This window comes from Choloepus didactylus, chromosome 19 (genome assembly GCF_015220235.1).
Source record: "Choloepus didactylus isolate mChoDid1 chromosome 19, mChoDid1.pri, whole genome shotgun sequence".
Classification (NCBI taxonomy): domain Eukaryota; kingdom Metazoa; phylum Chordata; class Mammalia; order Pilosa; family Megalonychidae; genus Choloepus; species Choloepus didactylus.
In genome coordinates this window covers 48,000,435-48,018,310 of record NC_051325.1, presented here as the reverse complement: position 1 = coordinate 48,018,310, position 17,876 = coordinate 48,000,435, and the positions used below count along the sequence as shown (strand labels likewise).

At 46.4% G+C, this 17,876-nt stretch overlaps 1 protein-coding gene across 6 annotated transcripts in view; it reads left to right on the top strand.

Moving 5' to 3' along the window:
* The window catches only part of JPH2 (junctophilin 2), a 65,098-nt gene that overhangs the window by 11,931 nt on the left and 35,291 nt on the right, over positions 1-17,876 (top strand). For 4 of the 6 annotated variants that reach the window (XM_037812116.1, XM_037812117.1, XM_037812121.1 and 1 more), the window contains exon 2: positions 10,310-11,096. In XM_037812116.1, the coding sequence (XP_037668044.1) occupies positions 10,310-11,096 (787 nt within the window). Of the gene's footprint in view, positions 1-10,309; positions 11,097-14,328; positions 14,778-15,300; positions 15,359-17,876 lie in introns of those variants that run through there. The other 2 variants (XM_037812120.1, XM_037812119.1) reach the window with 2 other exon arrangements.

The window sequence follows — 17,876 nt, the reverse complement described above, 5'->3', positions numbered from 1 at the left end:
TCCTGCCCAAATGGATTATTATGTTGTACACCAGGAAAAGTCCTCTCCAGACTATCTGTCCCATTTGGTCTCCTGCAGTTAGAACTGAATGACTTGTACAAAATAGATTGGGAGAATTCCTACAGACTAACTCAATGACCAAGTATCCAGTGGCTTAGGCCACAACTGTCCTTCCCCTGAGAAAGAAGAAAAAGTCCAGTTTCCTCCCCACTAAACTCATCCAAACCTTGGAGCCACACCCTATGGGAAAATTTCACATAAGATATTGGCGTCTGGTTATTTGCGTATTTTCCTTGCCTTCACCATGATGATCCACCTGGTATCTTCCCTCCTGAGATGGACAGACCTCCTCATCCGTGCAAATGCACTCAGGCTGACGTTAAAAACACAGCAGACACAAAAAGAGAGATACTGTATGTTACCACTAATGTGAACTCTGTGAAAAATGCAAAATAAATGTTTTATATTGTAGAACGTAGGGGACCTAGTGAAAGACAGCAACTAGTGAAGGGGGAACGATAATCTAATAAAAACAGATAAGTCATGGAGGGTAATCTTAATGTTATGGCAATGCTCAGGAATGACTATGGTTTGTTAATTTTGGGGGTGTATGGTAGGAACATGTTGGAAGCAATGTATTTATTTTAGGTTAATTATTTTTCTTATTCCTTTGTTTTGTTTAGTTTGAAATGTTGGTTTTTGTTTGTTTGTTTTAATTTTTTGATAAAGTTAAAAAAGAAAAAAAAAAAAAACCACAGTAGAAGCCCCCTTAGCTGATGCCATCAATGCCAGTGGTCAGGTGGTTAATAAATAAGTCAGTAGGAACCAGGGAAGCATTAAAAATGATACGTGTATCTTATAATTTTTATTTTCATTTAAATCATATATATGTATGGTCATTCAGTCTTTCTGTTTCATTCACTGATCTTTTGCCAGCAAACCTTTATTTAATGGAGTTTCTCATTGTCTTTCTTGCACTTCCATAATACGTCATCTACAATTTCCAGTTTCTTTTGGTTTCTTTCGAGTGTAGTGAGAAGTTAGACCCTTGCAAAGCAATCTGAGAGGAAAAAAAATCTAGGTTTTTGTGATTTCACCCCCAATCTTTTATAGTTATCTCAATCATACCTAATTTGAGAGCAGTATTTTAGGGACTGCCCTTTATTATAGAGATCTAAAAGCTTGTTTTCAGAGAAATAACAATCCTCTTTGTACACTTCTATCCCATTGCTTTATATGATAAACATAAATAAATCACATAACCCCAATAATGAGGACAACTGAAGTAAACAGCTTTGAGAACAGGCGTAAAATAAACATACAAATCCGCATGTGGGGGCAGAAGTGTGGGGGCTTGCTAGAGCGTAGTCTACTAGCTGGGAGCATCAGCATGCTAATGGCATTAGTTAGAATGTTGGTTAATCCAACCAGTTGGAGGTCAATTGAGAGGTTTTACAGCTGTCAACCCAGGGTGTCTGTAAGAATCATCTGATGACTTAAAAAAAAAAAAAATCTCCAGCGCTCAACTCATAATTTCTGGCCAAGAAGGTAGATCCTTAAGTATAAGCACGACATCCAGAAACTACCCTGTAGTGTGTGTTTAGGTAGTACAAACTACCCTGTAGTGTGTGTCACTGATGAGCAGACCTCCACATTTTCTTCCTCCCAAGGACAGAAGCTCCAAGGCCTTCCCTGAGGAGGAGCTCAGCATCCCAAGCCCAGGTACACTCGCTTCTAAGTTCCCAGACCTAGGCAGAGAATTGCAACTGGTCTTGTTCTTTCTCTCTGAGTTCTCTCTGTCCTCCCTAGTTCCTTTTCAGCTTTCTAGTTAATCCTTTCTTGGCCAGCTTTTCTGAGCAAAGACTCTCACTTGCCAAAAAGCTAGCCTTTATTGAGCACCTGCTGTGTGCCAGGCCCTGTGCTAGCTGCTTCAGACATGCTAACTCACTTAATCCTCAGGTCAGCCAATCCTCCCCCCTCCATGCCACCCCAGGCCTGGCTTCCTGGCATTTGTTTCTGTGATTGGCTGATTACATGTAGTCTATTCTTAGCATTAGACTGCAAGCCTCTTGAGGGCAGGGATTGGGTTTATTTGGTTCACCGCTGTATCCCCAGCACCCGGCACAATGAATGCAGGGTCCTTAGCAAACACTCAGCAAATATCTGTCAAATTCAAAAGGAGAATGAATAACCATATGAAATAGGTATCATCACCTTCGTTTTACAGAGAGACAAATTGAGGCTCAGTGGGCTTAAGTAATGTGTTCTAGAACTAATTGGTGTCAGAGTTAAGGTTAAAACTCCAGGTCCCTCTACACTAAACCAAAAGGGCAACTCCAGAAAGAAAGACTCCACTCAGGTTTTATTAAAGGTAGATGCCCTGTCTGAGAGATAGGGCAGTGTTTGCTGTGCTCTTGACCTTCACTGACCTTTAACATGTACCCTGATGACCCCCAGGGTTTGAGTTGCTGACTCTAGACCTAGACGCCCTTGGCAGCCATTGCCTTTCATTACTGAGCACCTACTGTGTGCTCTCAAAGAACGTAAGGGTGGTGTTCAGAAGAAGACGCTCATGGGTACAGATTCATCCCATGTTCACCAAAGGTGTCCTTGGACCTGGGAACTGTGCTTGGTGCTGGGATAGATTTGAATAAGCTAGACAGGGCTCCACCTGGAAGCCAAAGTTTGTTGGGAAGACTTACAGTGAACAAATAATCATAATTATGTAACTGCAATTGGGAAAAGTGCCAAGAAAATATGGCTATTTCAGGCAATATTCAGGGAGGGGGATTCTAGAAGTCTTCCTGGAGGAAGTCACAGTTAAGCGGAAGCTTGACAAACCAATTGGAGTTGGCTAAGGGAAGAGAAAGGAGAGGAGCCCTGAGGTGGGAGGCCGGTGAGGGTGGAGGCTGTTCGGGAGGAGGCAGGGGAGGTGGGTGGGGCAGCCCATGCCAGGCGCAGAGGCCGCGGAGGATCTCCGCCCTTGGCCTGAGGGCAGTGGGAAGCATGCAGAGTTTAGCAAGCGGCCAGCCCGAAAGGCATTGGATGCATTGGACGTGGCACTTCCTTCCGCCAGGGTCTTTCTCAGCCAGGCGGCTGTGGGCGGGGGCTCCTTCTCTCCTTCCCTGGCTGTGTCCCTTCCGTTCCCAGAGAGAACTGTCCCATCTTAGAGAGAACCAGGCTGGGGATGGCCTGGGCGCTTGGCTTTTCCCCCTTCCCAGGGCCCCGTCACTCCCAGCCTCCCCTAGGCGTCTGTGCCTCTTGCCACTTGCTTGGAAGTTTCCTAATATAGCCTGGCTGTTTTCCTCCCAACTGGTGGCCCAGAGCTGCTCTCCTGTTGCAGTCTCAGTCTTTCTTGGACTTAAAGGGACCATGTCAGCCCTTCTCATGCCAATTTAAGCTGAAGGTAGGTTTGTGGATTCAATTTCACAAGCTGGTCCAACACAGAGATGAGATGTCTTCTCTCTTTCTTTACCATTTTCTCTGTTCTATTCTTGTTCAATTTCCCCTTTCGTATTTTCTCTTCCTTCTGGGAATAAGTGGAAGGAGCACAGCTAGATAGGGATGTGAATTTTGGCTCTGGCATAGTCATTAGCTGTGTCACCTTGAGCAAGTCCTTTGTCCTTGCTGGGCATTAGTTTTTTTTCTCATCTGAGAAACAGGAACAATGAAATACCTGCCCAGGCATTTTCACAGGGCTGTTTTCAGATTGAAAGAGCAGAAAGAAGAGAATCCGCTTTTATAGAATGCATGCTGTTAAATCATTCATTCATTCAACAAATACTGATCACCTATTTGGCACTGTTCTAGGCACTGAGGTTACAGCAGTGAATGAAAAAAGAAAGAAATCCCTGTCCTAATAGAGCTTACATTCTAGAGAGCAGATAACCAATAAACAAAATAAAAAGCAAAGTGTATATTTATTAGACATGCTATGGTGAAAAATAAAGCAAGAAGGGGAGATAGGAAACCTCGGGTGGAGGGATATGAGAAATTTAAAAAGGGCAGTCAGGAGAGGCTTCATGGAGGAGGTGCCAGTTGAGTAAAGACTTGAAGATGTCAAGGGAATGAGTCATGCAGCTATTGGGAGGAAGAACATCATTTCAGGCAGAGGGAACAGCATATGCAAAGGCCCCAAGGCAGGGCCATTGAGCCAAAGCTTGAAATATCAGATGTTGGCCAGGGGAAGAGGGAGGAGAAAAACATTCCAAGAAGAGGGGAAAGGATGTGCAAAGGTCCCAGGGTGGGCAACCAGTGTGGCTGGAGAGGAGTTCAAGAAGAGGCAAGAGGGGTGGGGTGGGGGTGGGGTGGGGAGGAGCAGCAAGGAGGACCTTGTGGCTAGAGTGGAATGATGGGGGAGGGGAGAGCGGGAGGGGATGAGGACAGAGTGGGACAGGAATGAGATCAGGCAGGGCCTTGTGGGTCACTAAGGACTTCAGCTTTTCCTCTGAGTGAGAAGGCAAATCTCCAGAAGAAGAGCAATAACATGATCTGGCTTACATTTTTTTTTTCCAATCTTCATTTTATTGAGATATATTCACATACCACGCAGTCATACAATTACATTTTAATAGAATCCCTCCAATTGCTGTGTTAGGGATAGATGAAAGATGGGAAGGGTGGAAGCCAGAGGACCTATGTGGAGGCTATTATGAAAATCCAGGTGAGGCACATTGTTGACTCGGACATAGCAGTAGGGGTGGTGAGAAGTGACAGATTCTAGATTCATCTAGAAGGTATAGATAACAGGATTTCCAGAAGGATATTTGTAGAACATTGTGCTGGGTTTTCTTTTCTTACACGTTGCCTACTCATTCATTCATTCACTCATATATACTTTATTTATTTTTAGATTAAACCTTTTTGAGGTATAATTTCCCTACAATAAAATACTCCCATTTTAAGTGTACGGTTCAGCATCGACAAATGTATACACCTGTGCAACCACTGATCTACTTTCTGTCACTATAGATTAGTTTTGCTTGCCCTAGAATTTCATGCAGTGTAACCATACAGTTTGTACGCTTTTGCTTCTGGCTTCTTTCACCTACTGTTTTTGAGACTCATTCATGCTGTTGCATGTAACAGTCGTTTGCTACTTTTTATTGCTGTTTATCTATGTACCAGATGATGGACATTTGGGCTGTTTCCATTTTCCATCGTCTCATTTTTTCAAATCATATTTTTTTATTGTAGAATATAACATGTTTACATAAAAATAACTTTCCAAGTGCAATTTAACAAGTAGTTACAGAGCAAATTTCAAAGAATATCATAGGTCACAATTCCACAGTTTCAGTTATTTATTTGTTATGAAAAATAACATATTTACAAAAAGGTAATATCTTTCAAAGTATGATTTAACAAGTAGATATACAGGAAATTTCCAAAGTTATTATGAGTCATAGTACAGCATATAACTTTCAGTTATTTCCTTATTGTGAAATATAACATATATACAAAAAGGTATAGCTTTCAAATTGCAATTCAACAAGTAAAAACAAACTTCAAAGGATGCTATGGGTTGCAGTTCCACCATTTCAATTCTTTTCTTCTGACTATTCTAACACCCTGGCAACTAAGAAAAAGAAAATTATATAAGGATTCAGCATTAATAATCCTCTATTAAATTCAATCTTGTCTGTTGCTACCCCTTCCTCTAGTTTAATCACTTTCCCAATCTTCAGAGATGTCCAGTCAGTGACCACCCCAAACTGTCCATTCTGAAATGGGGAATCAACCTTATGCTATTGTCTCATTTTTAATCCTCCAAAAACCCTGGAAAGTGGGTATTATTTTTACCTTTTCCAGACAAGGAAATTGAGAATCAGAGCAGTATCTTGACCAAGGTTCCATAGCTTTGAAAATATTTGAAACCAGGTGTCTCTGATTCTATGTTCCTTTCTGTCTCTCTGCCTTCCATCCAATGTGCTCACATGAAAATGACTTTGAAACTGGAAAATATTAGTTTTGCATCCATCCATCTTCTCATTTTTGTCCTTTGTATCACTTTCTTTTTCCTCTGTTCTCTGCAATCCCCACACCATCCCATTTTCCTATTTTCTCATCTTGAGTTGGACCTGAGTTCAAATCCCAGTTTTACTCTTCTTTGCTGTTGAACTTTGGGCAAGTTGCAAAACCTCTCTGAACACTAATCCACTTATGAAATGGAGAGCATATTTGCATCTTCCTCCATGAGATCATGCCCAATTCTCTCTTTCCTTCCAGCGTCCCTCCATTTCTCTTTGACTCTTTTATAGCTGACATTCTGTGATTATTGGTTTTTCTTGGCTTTTCATTGAAGGAAAGAGAGCCCTGGTATCCCTTTCACCTCTGGGAATGGGGTTCAAGGAACAGAGTTTTGTTGCTTTTGTTTTGTTTTGTTTTTTAAATTAAATTCAGTTTTATTGAAATATAGTCACATACCATACAGTCATCCATGGTGTACAATCAACTGTTCACAGTACCATCGTAGAGCTATGCATTCATCACCCCAATCTGTTTTTGAACATTTTCCTTATACCAGAAAGAATCAGAATAATAATAAAAAATAAATGTAAAAAGGGACAACCAAATCATCCCCCCCATCCCACCCTATTTTTCATTTAGTTTTTGTCCCCATTTTTCTACTCATCCATCCATACACTGGATAAAGGGAGTGTGATCCACAAGGTTTTCACAATCACACTGTCACCCTTTGTAAGCTACATTGTTATACAATCATCTTCAGGAGTCCAGACTACTGGGTTGGAGTTTGGTAGTTTCAGGTGTTTACTTCTAGCTATTCCAGTATATTAAAATCTGAAAAGTGTTATCTATATAGTGCATAAGAATGTCCACCAGAGTGACCTCTCAACTCCATTTGGAATCTCTCAGCTACTGAAGCTTTATTTCGTTTCATTTTGCATCCCCCTTTTGGTCAAGAAGATGTTCTCAATCCCACAATGCCAGGTCCAGATTCATCCCCGGGAGTCATATCCTGCGTTGCCAGGGAGATTTACACCCCTGAGCGTCAGGTCTCATGTAGGGAGGAGGGCAGTGAGATCACCTGCCGAGGTGGCTCAGTTAGAGAGAGAGAGGGCCACATCTGAGCAACAAAGAGGCACTTGGGGGGAGACTCTTAGGTACAATTATATGCAGGTTTAGCCTCTCCTTTGCAGTAACAAGCTGCATAAGGGCAAGTCCCATGATAGAGGGCTTGGCTGTTTTTTGTTTTGTTTTGTTTTGTTTTGTTTTACAGCTCCCTCGGTGCTTCAAAAGTGCAGACAGAATTGACAACCACAGGCTCACATGGAGGGTTTGAATCCAGCTTCCTTGGTCTGTTGCTTAACCTCTCAGACCACCAGCTTCCTCTTCTGTAAATGAGCATAATCAGGGGACCCTCCCCATGGGACTGTTGAGAGGTTTAAGTGAGCCCGAGGCACCGTACATGCTCCTTGAAGGGGGGGGGCTCTTATTGCAGAAAGGGTTAGGGTAGGGTGGGGGTGGGATCCCTGAGCTGGAGTAGCCTTGGCAGTGTGGGGCATCTGGGTGTGCCCTCCTTCACCTCCAGACTCACTGTGCCCCACTTTCTAGAACCTCAACATCTCAGAGTTAGGCCAAACCCTAGATGGCTTCACACCCAACATGGCATTGACAAATGGGGAAATCAAGATCTTAAGAAAGGAAGGGAGATGCTCAAGGTGACAGAATGAGATGGAGTTTCTGCAGGTTATTCAACAAATACTTGAGGAGCACTTGAATGTGCCAGGCACTGTCCTAGATGCTGGGGAAACATCAGAGAACAAAATGGAAAAGATTCCTGTCCTCATGGTGCTTCCATTCTTAGCAGGGAGAGAAAAGCAATAAACATAACAAATAAATCATATCGTATGTTAGAAGGTGATAAATGCTGTGGAAAAAAAGGAAAAATACATCAGGGAGCAGGTACGGGGAGTCTGGGGTGCTGGTGGAGGTGCAGGCAGGTTGCAATTTTAAACAGGGTGGTCAGGATAGGCCTCACTGCACAAAGACCTGAAGGATATTTGGAGGAAAAGAGTTGCAGGTAGAGGGAACAGCCAGTGCAGAGGCCCGAACGGGAGCATGCCTGTTGGTTGAGTGTGGCAGTCCCTTAAGTGGTTAGCTGTTTCAGGTACCCAGCCATCTGTTCCTGGGTATTTGTTGGGAAGAAGGCTATTTATTTTTGTTAACCAGGGGAGAGTATCAACTTGTGTTTAACACAAAGGCTCTGAATTTACCACTTCAATTCAGTGAACATTATGTATCAGGCACTCTTCTCCATGCTGGAGGTACAAAGATAAAGGCAGAGAACTGGTTTTCAGTGTTGCTGTCCCAAGAGAGAAAGACCAAGAAGGTAGAAGAGGTGTGAGTGTGTGTGTGTGTGTGTTTGTGTGTGTGTATGGGGGGTGATGATGAATTGGAGGTAACTGCCGCATGAAGGAGGGCATCTCCAAACTGATATCTGGAGTTGCAGAGGGGAGGGGAAGAGGCTGGGGATATATTATGGGAACCAGCAGCACACAGGTGGCAGTTATAAATCACTATGTGATACGATCACGGAGGAAGAATGGGGAGAAGGCTCTGGACAGAGCCCCGGGGTGGAGTTTGAAGATATTTTGACAGCTTCATATTAGCTTGTTCAGACAACTCAGGTGATCTCAAACAGTAGCACAACTTGTAGAATCACAGTATCAGACACACCTTTTCTTTCAGAGTTCTTCAGAGATATTAACTTATTTAAACTTCAAGCAACAATTTGAGGTAAAATGCAATATTATCTCTGTTTTACAGATAAGGATGTTGAGGCACAGAGAGTTTGGTTCACTTGCCCAAGGTCACACAGCTAGTAAGGGGCAGAGGGCAGGATTTGGACTCAGAATCTGAGCTCCTAACCACTACTTATGCTGCCTCTCTCCTCATGTAAGACTTGTGAGGCTTATGCCTGGGCCATTTACCTCCTCGTATACAAGCAGGGGCCTCAGCTGCTGACACCTCCTTGTATACACCAGTATCCTGCATACACGTGGTCTTATGTGGTGTTAGTTTCACTAATGCCCACCCCTATCACAGACTCACTCAGCCACAGTGCCTCGTAATACTTTGCGCTTTTACCCTCAACCTTGCACAGAAATCACACACTTACATAAAGTGGCACACACCTGTAATATCACCTCCACAGGACCTCAGTCACTCATCCCACTGTACACGCTGTTTGCACACCCATGATCTTGCAAAGTCAAAAGACTTCTTACACTCACACTGGCACCTATGCCTGTAAAAGTCTCTTGTACATATGACTTGCACAAATACACATTCTCACAGTCCTGTGCTCTCCAATTTTTGTGCTGCCATGCAGACTCACTATTTTACCCATTTGTGACCTTGGATATTCACATCATCTTGCACACTAGGATAACTGTGCACATGCGTTTAACCTCTCATACTTACAGGGTGTTGCTTGCTCACACAGCTTTGCACTCTTTGGCCCTCTAATGGACTTGCATGTGTACTTGACTTTACCTTTCTTGTACACTCAAAACCTTAAGAGCTCTCTTAACCTTATATAGCCCTATAATGTCACATTCACATGATCTTAAACATTCACCCTGCTGTGCACACACAGCCTTGCACACTCACGGTTTTACATACTTCCATTACCTCACACACTCCCACAAATGCAAAGATTCACGCTACTGCACAAACACCCTGTCTTGCCTGCTTACACTTTTGCATACTCATTTTCTCTTGTGGGTTCCGAAAACTGTGCACGTTCATTTAAATACACACACTCACATAGCCTCACCTGCTCACATGACTTCATTCTTTAATGCTTTGATACAACCTCTCCCTACCTCTCACACTTGTGATCTCAAATGTTCCTACCAATGGAAATATGCGCACCATCTTGCAAACTCTGGCTTGCCCACTCGTGTCCCTGTACACTCATTTAAGTCACCCACTCCCAACACCTTATCTGCTCACCCAACTTCACATATTGATGCTCCAACTCACACAACCTCACCCTACCTTGCACACTTGTGACCTTACACACTCCCACCAATTGGATGATTTACACCGTTGCACAAACTCCTGCTGGCTTGCCCACTTACGCAGCTTCACACTCATTTAACCTCACATACTCACAGAGCCTCGCCTGCTTTCCTAACTTGGCACTCTATGCCTCTCAGATGTCTTGCCTCCTCTCATCTCCACCTGGCCTTACCCACTCCTGCCCTTGCACACCCAGGTCAATGTGCACACGCAGGGACCCCCGTGCCGCCCCACTAACGGACTCTCTTTTGGCCCACAGGGACGTACCAAGGCCAGTTCACCAATGGCATGCGCCACGGCTACGGTGTGCGCCAGAGCGTGCCCTATGGGATGGCCGTGGTGGTGCGCTCGCCCCTGCGCACGTCGCTCTCGTCCCTGCGCAGCGAGCACAGCAATGGCACGGTGGCCCCGGACTCGCCCGCCTCGCCGGCCTCAGACGGCCCGACGCTGCCCTTCCCCGCCATCCCGCGCGGCGGCTTCGCGCTCAGCCTCTTGGCCAACGCCGAGGCGGCCGCCCGGGCGTCCAAGGGCGGTGGCCTCTTCCAGCGCGGGGCGCTGCTGGGCAAGCTGCGGCGCGTCGAGTCGCGCACGTCCCTGGGCAGCCAGCGCAGCCGCGTCAGCTTCCTCAAGAGCGACCTCAGCTCAGGTGCCAGCGACGCCGCCTCCACCACCAGCCTGGGCGAGGGCGCCGAGGGTGACGAGGCCGCTCCGTTCGAGGCTGATATCGACGCCACCACCACTGAGACCTACATGGGCGAGTGGAAGAATGACAAGCGCTCGGGCTTCGGCGTTAGCGAGCGCTCCAGCGGCCTCCGCTACGAGGGCGAGTGGCTGGACAACCTGCGCCACGGCTACGGCTGCACCACGCTGCCCGATGGCCACCGCGAAGAGGGCAAGTACCGCCACAACGTGCTTGTCAAGAGCACCAAGCGCCGCGTGCTGCCGCTCAAGAGCAACAAGGTCCGCCAGAAGGTGGATCATGGTGTGGAGGGCGCTCAGCGCGCAGCCGCAATAGCGCGCCAGAAGGCTGAGATCGCGGCCTCCAGGTATGACTCCCAGGTTGGGGCAGATAGGATGAGCCCCCCTCAGGTTAGGGGTCCTGGGGCAGGACAACCTAAGAGGCAGCTCTAAACTGATTTTTGCTTCTTTGACAGCCAGTAGTTCTCCATGACCTTTAGGGGGTTAACTGCAGCCTCTTCAGGATCCAGAGTCATCTGTTCACCCACCCATCCATCCATCCATCCACTCAACTACTCCCTTTCACCCATACCTTCCCTTCCCATACCTAACCCTTCCATTCTCCTCCCAACCATTTACTCATCCACCTCACCCACCCACTCACCCACCCAACTTTCTATGTGTTTATCCATCCAAGCATCCAGTCACCCGTCTGTCCACCTAGGCACCCATCCAACCACCTAGGCACCCATCCAACCAGTCATCCTTCCCCTCATACAACCACCACCTACATTCATCCAACTGATCCCTTCTACCCAGTCACCCGTCCAAACACCCAATCACTCATCCAGTCACCTAATCCATTTACTTAACCTCTCTAATATCCACTTGCATAACCATCTGTCCACCCAACCATTTACTTATCCAACCATTCAACTTTCTGTCCTTTTACCCATCCAAGCATCCAGTTACCCACCCATTCATCCTCCCAACCACCCATTCAACTACCCAGACACCCATCCAAACTTCCAACTACTTACTCATCCACCTACCCAACCACCTCCATCCACCCAATCACCTCCATTTACTCAGCCATTCCCATTACCCAATCAAACTTCCATCCAACCAAACAATATCCACACCCACTCACTCACCCAATCATTTAAGCACACATCCATCATCCATCCACCCAATCACTTCCATCACCCAGCCAAACTTCCATTCAACAATTCAGCCACACTTCCATTCACTCAGCCACACCCATCCACCCATCCACCCACCCATGCATATATCCATCCTCCCATCCACCCACCACCCACCTTTCCATCATGTTCAAAGCCCTCCGTGTCTTCTCATTGTTCTTCAGATAAAGCTCTACTGTTTTCTCCAAATATTTATAGTACCAACTATGTGCATGGCACTATTTTAAGTGCTTTACAAATATTGATTCATTCAATCCTCTTAACCTTACCAGATAGGTACTATTTTTATTTTTATTTTCATTTTACAGATGAGATCATTAAACTCAGATAGGTGAGATGACTTGCCCCCATATTACCCAGTGAGTGACTGGCCCTTCATAATCTGGATCCTGCCCCTTACCCAGGCTCATTTTCTACCATTCTTGCCCTGGACCTGGATTTCCTCTGTGCTGGTCACATTGGCCTTTTACCAGCCCTTCTTTGGTTCCTCCTGCCAGAGGGCTTTGTCCACGCTGATTCCTCTGCCTGGACTGCTCTTCCTTCCTCTTGCTGCGCTGTTGACGCCTCCTCCTCCTCCTCCTCCTCGTCCTCCTCCAGAGCTCAGGTCAAGCCTGACATTCTTAGATAACTGCTGAGGTCCATTTGCCCTGTCACAGGCATACTCTCACTCAGTGTATGGACTGCTCCTCAGGACATGGTTACAAGTTTACTTTGCTTTTGTGATTTGTTTTTAAGCTGCCACTCATAGGGGTCACTCTCCTGAGATCTTTAGGTGTATTTACTAATTTAATTTTTTACAACATCCCTTTGAGAGAGAGACTGTTATTCCCATTTTGCACAAGAGGAAACTGGGCTTTGGAGTGAGCTGCAGGGATAGCAGCAGGTGTGTCAGGAAGGTGGCAAAGGCGCCCAGTCCCAGTGTCTGTAGCAATCCTGTTGCTGGCTCTAAATGGCCTGCCATCGAGGCTGTGGCTCTTGGGCTTCAGAGTTGAGCAGATCTAGGGCCATACCCCGGCTCTACCACTTTTTGGCTCAGTGACCTGGACAAACCAATTGCCTGTCTGAATTTCAGTTTCCCTGTCTATGGCTCCATCAATTTTTTAGTTGTATGTCCTTGGGCAAATCGGTTTTCCTTTCTAAACTCACCTGTCTTGACTATAGAATTGGAGTTGTTCTAGGGATTAAGAAGGAGAGTGCAGGTCCTGTGGTTCACAGTCCTGTTGTGCGAAGCTGACCCTGAGAGGGAGATGAACATGCAGAAGCTTAGGCCGAGCGCTCTCGGGATCATCCCCTGGGGCGGAGAAGGGAAGGAAGAGGATTTAGGCAGAGAGCAGTGGCCAGGCTGCGGCAGTCTCCTCAAAGGCCCTAGTCGACCACAGGGGGTGCTCTGGAGCAGAGATGGCCCTTCAAAGTTGTCCCAAGCTGAGGTGAGAGGGCTGGATCTTTGCACCCTCTGTCCTGAATGCAGGCCACCCTCCAGGGAAGGGGCATGACCTGGTGCTCCCTTCAGTCCTGAAGGGGAATCCATGTGGTGCTGGACACCTAGCAAGGGCTCGATAAATATTATCAATGAACTCATTTTACAGAAGTCAAAACTGAGGTCAAGAGAAGGGGGGAATGCGATATGCCCAAGACCACCTAGCCAACAGGTGGGAGAACTAGGGTTGAAGTTTTCTCTGCAGCTTTAACCAGCACACCCGGCTAACTCTAACTTTGTAAACTTTAAATTTCCAGGCATGTGTAGGTGGGTAGTATCATCAAAGGGGAAAGAAGCTATGAGTGATTTTCTTAAGACTTCTTGGTTAGGGGCAGAGCCAGGCTTTTGATCAGGGTAGTTTATTGTCCAAACCCAAAAACTTGTGGACTAGTATTAGATTTGCTGAAAAGTTGTAAAGATAGTACAGAGAGTTCCCGTAGGCTCCTTGCCCAGTTCCCCCTAATGGTAACTTCTTGTGTTACCATCACACATTTGTCAAACCGAAGATTGGTACACTCTTGTTAATGGAACTCCAGGCTTTATTTTAAATTCGCTAGTTTTTCCACTAACGTCCTGTTTCTGTCCCAGGATCCCATCCAGGATCCCACCTTTGCATTTAGTCATCATGTCTCCTTAATCTCTTTTGAGCTATGACAGTTTCTCCGTCTTGCCTTGTTTGCCATAACCTTGCCCACTTTGAGGAGTACTGGGAAGGTATTTTGTAGAGTGTCCTTGTCTGATGTTTTTTCTCGTAATGATATCAGGTTATAGGCTGTGGGGAAAAAGCGCAGAGGTGAGGCACCCTTCTCACTACATCCCATCCGGGGGCACATGATATCCATGCAACTTGTCACTGGTGATGCTAACCTTGATCTCTTGGTTGGTCTCTCTGCTGAAAAGTTACTGTTTTCCCCTTTCCAGACTTTTTTCTTTGGAACCACACTCAAGGGGCGGAAGGGATGGAAATTAAGCTGTACCTTTGGAAGAAGGAGTAGCTACTTAAGTTATTTGGAATTTTTCTGGAAGGAAGATTTGCCTCTTTTTCTAAGAGGAACATTTTAAATAATTACTCCAAGTGTATGTAGTTACTACAAGTGCAAGCCTGGACTGTCCTGGGTTGCCTTGGGAAGTGACCGAATGGAGTGGATAAGAGCTTGGGCTCTTAATTTGGAAGATCATGAATTGGAACTCTGGTTCTTGTGTGTCAGGGCTGCGTGACCTGCCCAAGCTGCCTCACTGTTCGGAACCTGTTTCCTCGCAAGGTTATTTTGAGGAGTAGATGAGCTAATTCATGTAAAATGTCTGACACCAAGCAACCAGCAATAAAGCAATCATTGTCACTATCTATCATATTCATTTTTAAAGGTGAAGAAATGGAAACCTGGGGAGAAAGAGGGATTTCCCCAAGCTCCTGCAGAGAGCCGGTTGGGAGCAAAATCTTGCCTTTCTCTGCCCCTGCCCTCCTGGCACCTCCCCCAAGGGTCAGGTTCTTGAGTGTGAAGGGGCTGAGTTCCCACCGAGAACATGAGGCCCACACCTGAGCTGATCCTCTGAAGTCAGTGCCTGGCTTCCTCCACATGGTACCATGCAAGGGTAGCCCAGGGGAGATTTGGATTTCTTGTGGGTACCAGGAACGTGTCATGTGTGCCTACGGGGCTGGACCATTTGGGGGTGGGGGGTGGAGGGGTGGCTGCCTGGCTCCAGTTTTAAGCTCAGGTTGAATTTCCAAATAAGGGAATCTTTGGGTTAGGAGGAGAAGCAGGGTTGTCTTCCTCAGAGACTCTTCCCCCATCCGTGGGCTTTGGTGAGTGTTCTAGTTTGCTAGTGCTGCAGAATGCAAAACACCGGAGATGGATAGGCTTTTATAAAACGGGGGTTTATTTCACTACACAGTTACAGTCTTAAGGCCACAAAGCGTCCAAGGTAACACCTCAGCAATCGGGTACCTTCACCGGAGGATGGCCAATGGCGTCCGGAAAACCTCTGCTAGCTAGGAAGGCAGCTGGCGTCTGCTCCAAAGCTCTGGCCTCAAAACAGCTTTCCCCCAGGACGTTCCTCTCTAGCAAGCTTGCTCCTCTTCAAAACATCACTCCCAGCTGCACTCCGTCCCCTCCCCACCCCGAGTCAGCTCATTGATATAGCTCCACCGATCAAGGCCCACCCCGAATGGGCGGGGCCACGCCTCCATGGGAACATCTCATCAGAATCATTACCCACAGCTGGGTGAGGCACATTCCAAGCAAATCCAACCATCACCAAAACGCCTGCCCCACAAGACTACAAAGACAATGGCATTTGGGGGACACAATACATTCAGACCGGCACAGTGAGTAAACTAAGACAGGAAGCCCTCCCAGCAGCCACCAGCAGGCCGGGGTTTCTGTCCACTGTGGCCTGAGGCTCTTGTGGAGCCTGTCGGCTCAGAGCCTGGGACCAGGACAGCTTTCCCAGGGGGAAGGGAGAAAACCGTGAGGTCTCATTCCCCTAAAATAAACTATGGGTGGAAAAAGGTACTAGCCCTGTGCTGCCCAATATGTTAGCCACAAGCCATAAGTAGTTTTTGTGCGCTTGAACATGGTTCATCCGAATGAGAAGTGCTCTAAGTGTGAAACACATTGGATTTTGAAAACTTTGTGTGAAAAGAATTAATATATTTTTTTATATTGGTTTCATGTTGAAATGATTATCGTGTAGCTCTATTGGGTTAGATAAAATATCTTATTAAAACTAATTTCACCTGTTTCCTTTTACTTTTTTAATGTGGCTACTAGAAAATTTAAAATTGCATATGTGACTCATATTTTTTTTGGACAGTGCTGCTCTGGATCCATTCAGGGTGGGTGGAGATAGTCTGACCTCTTCACTGACTGGATGGGGAAACTGAGATACAGAAAGCAGCAAAGAGATGTATCCATAGCCATTATGTGCTTGAGGGGGAACTAGACCTATGTCTTCTTATTTTGTGGCCAAGAACTCTTTTTGTAACGCCTTTTAAGGTTATGGATACTGGGCCATGGAGGGAAGTTGAGATGATTGGGGAGGTGCCTAAACTTTACTGGTTGCCATGCCAACACCCGCACAAATGGCTCCTTTTCAGAAGGAGTGAGTGTTTAAGCAGGGACTTTGGCTCTGTCTCCTGCTTGCCGTATCTCATCTTCTCTCCAGTCTCATTCTCTGCGTCTCTAAAAGGAAAACAATGATATCTACCTCAGAGTGTTTCCACGAGGTTAAATCAGAGTCTCAGCACGGGACTGGCAAGTAGGAGGCAGACGGTACCTGTCGGCTGCTGTTGTCATTGGCTGCTGTGATGACTATTGTCGTGCCCCGTGGCAGGGGCAGGGCCTGGCCTGGAGGGGTTCCTGGCTGCCCCAGGGTGTGAGGTTTGGACCATCTCGGATTTTGTACCAAGGTGGCATCAGTGCAGCTCTGAGCTGGTTCATCCTCCACACACACCCTTCTCCCTCACCTCCCCAGGCTGGCCCTGGAAATTCCCAAGGCGAGCACCGGTATTATAGTCGACTTTTCGAATGGCTAGGAACGGAAATTCTCTAGTGAGCAAGAGCCCACATGTTGTGGTGGCTAAGAGCTTGGGCTGTGGCATTGGGACAGACCCAGGTTTGAATCTGGTTCAGCTTCTTATTTGCTGTGTTACCTTTAGGGAAGTTACCTCACCCCTCTGAACCTCCCTTTCCCATTCAGTCACATGGGAACTCGATTCATTTTGTATCAGCCCATGTGAAGTGACTGGTGCTTTGCAGGCATACAAGGAGGTGCAGGCTGCTATTGTGAAGCACACGTCATTCGGGACTGATCCAAGTGTCTCAAGAGAGGATGAAATTGCCCCGAGGGAGGCCCTATCTCCTTTCACTGTCCCTATGGCTGTTTCCCACACTTTCGTCTTCTATGTGCCACAGTCCCAGTTTTTGCTACATCCATGTACCACCTCTACTTACTTTCTTACTTAATCTCTATTTTTAAATCAACTTACTTAAAAATCCTTAAGTATGTATGTTGAAAAAAGGAAAACTTTCTCATCACTGTTGTAAATGGGAAACCAGCATCAGGGGTTGTGGCCAATTAAAATACTTGGAAAACAGAACAATATCTTTCAAGTCTGAGGTCAAACTATTGGTGGCCAAAGAGCTGAGCATTTTCTGTTAAAAAGAGACGTTGCCAAGAGATGGAGATGCGCGTAAGACCTGTCGGCACCGAGCCAAGGCGCTTTCCTTCACCAACACAAAGAATGACTTTGGCGTCACGTCAGGCTGTGACTTCGTGCTGTCAGCACTCATTCCCAGCACTGCCAGGGTGTGCAGGCCCCCGCGGGGCAGGGCGACTGGCCCCGATTAGGTCCAGAGGAGGGGCTTGGTAAGCACCCATGTCTGAGCCTGTTAAAGTGTTATTAACAAACATTCATACCGTGTTTCTGGGAGCCAGGCACAATTCTCAGTACCTTACATATGTTAACT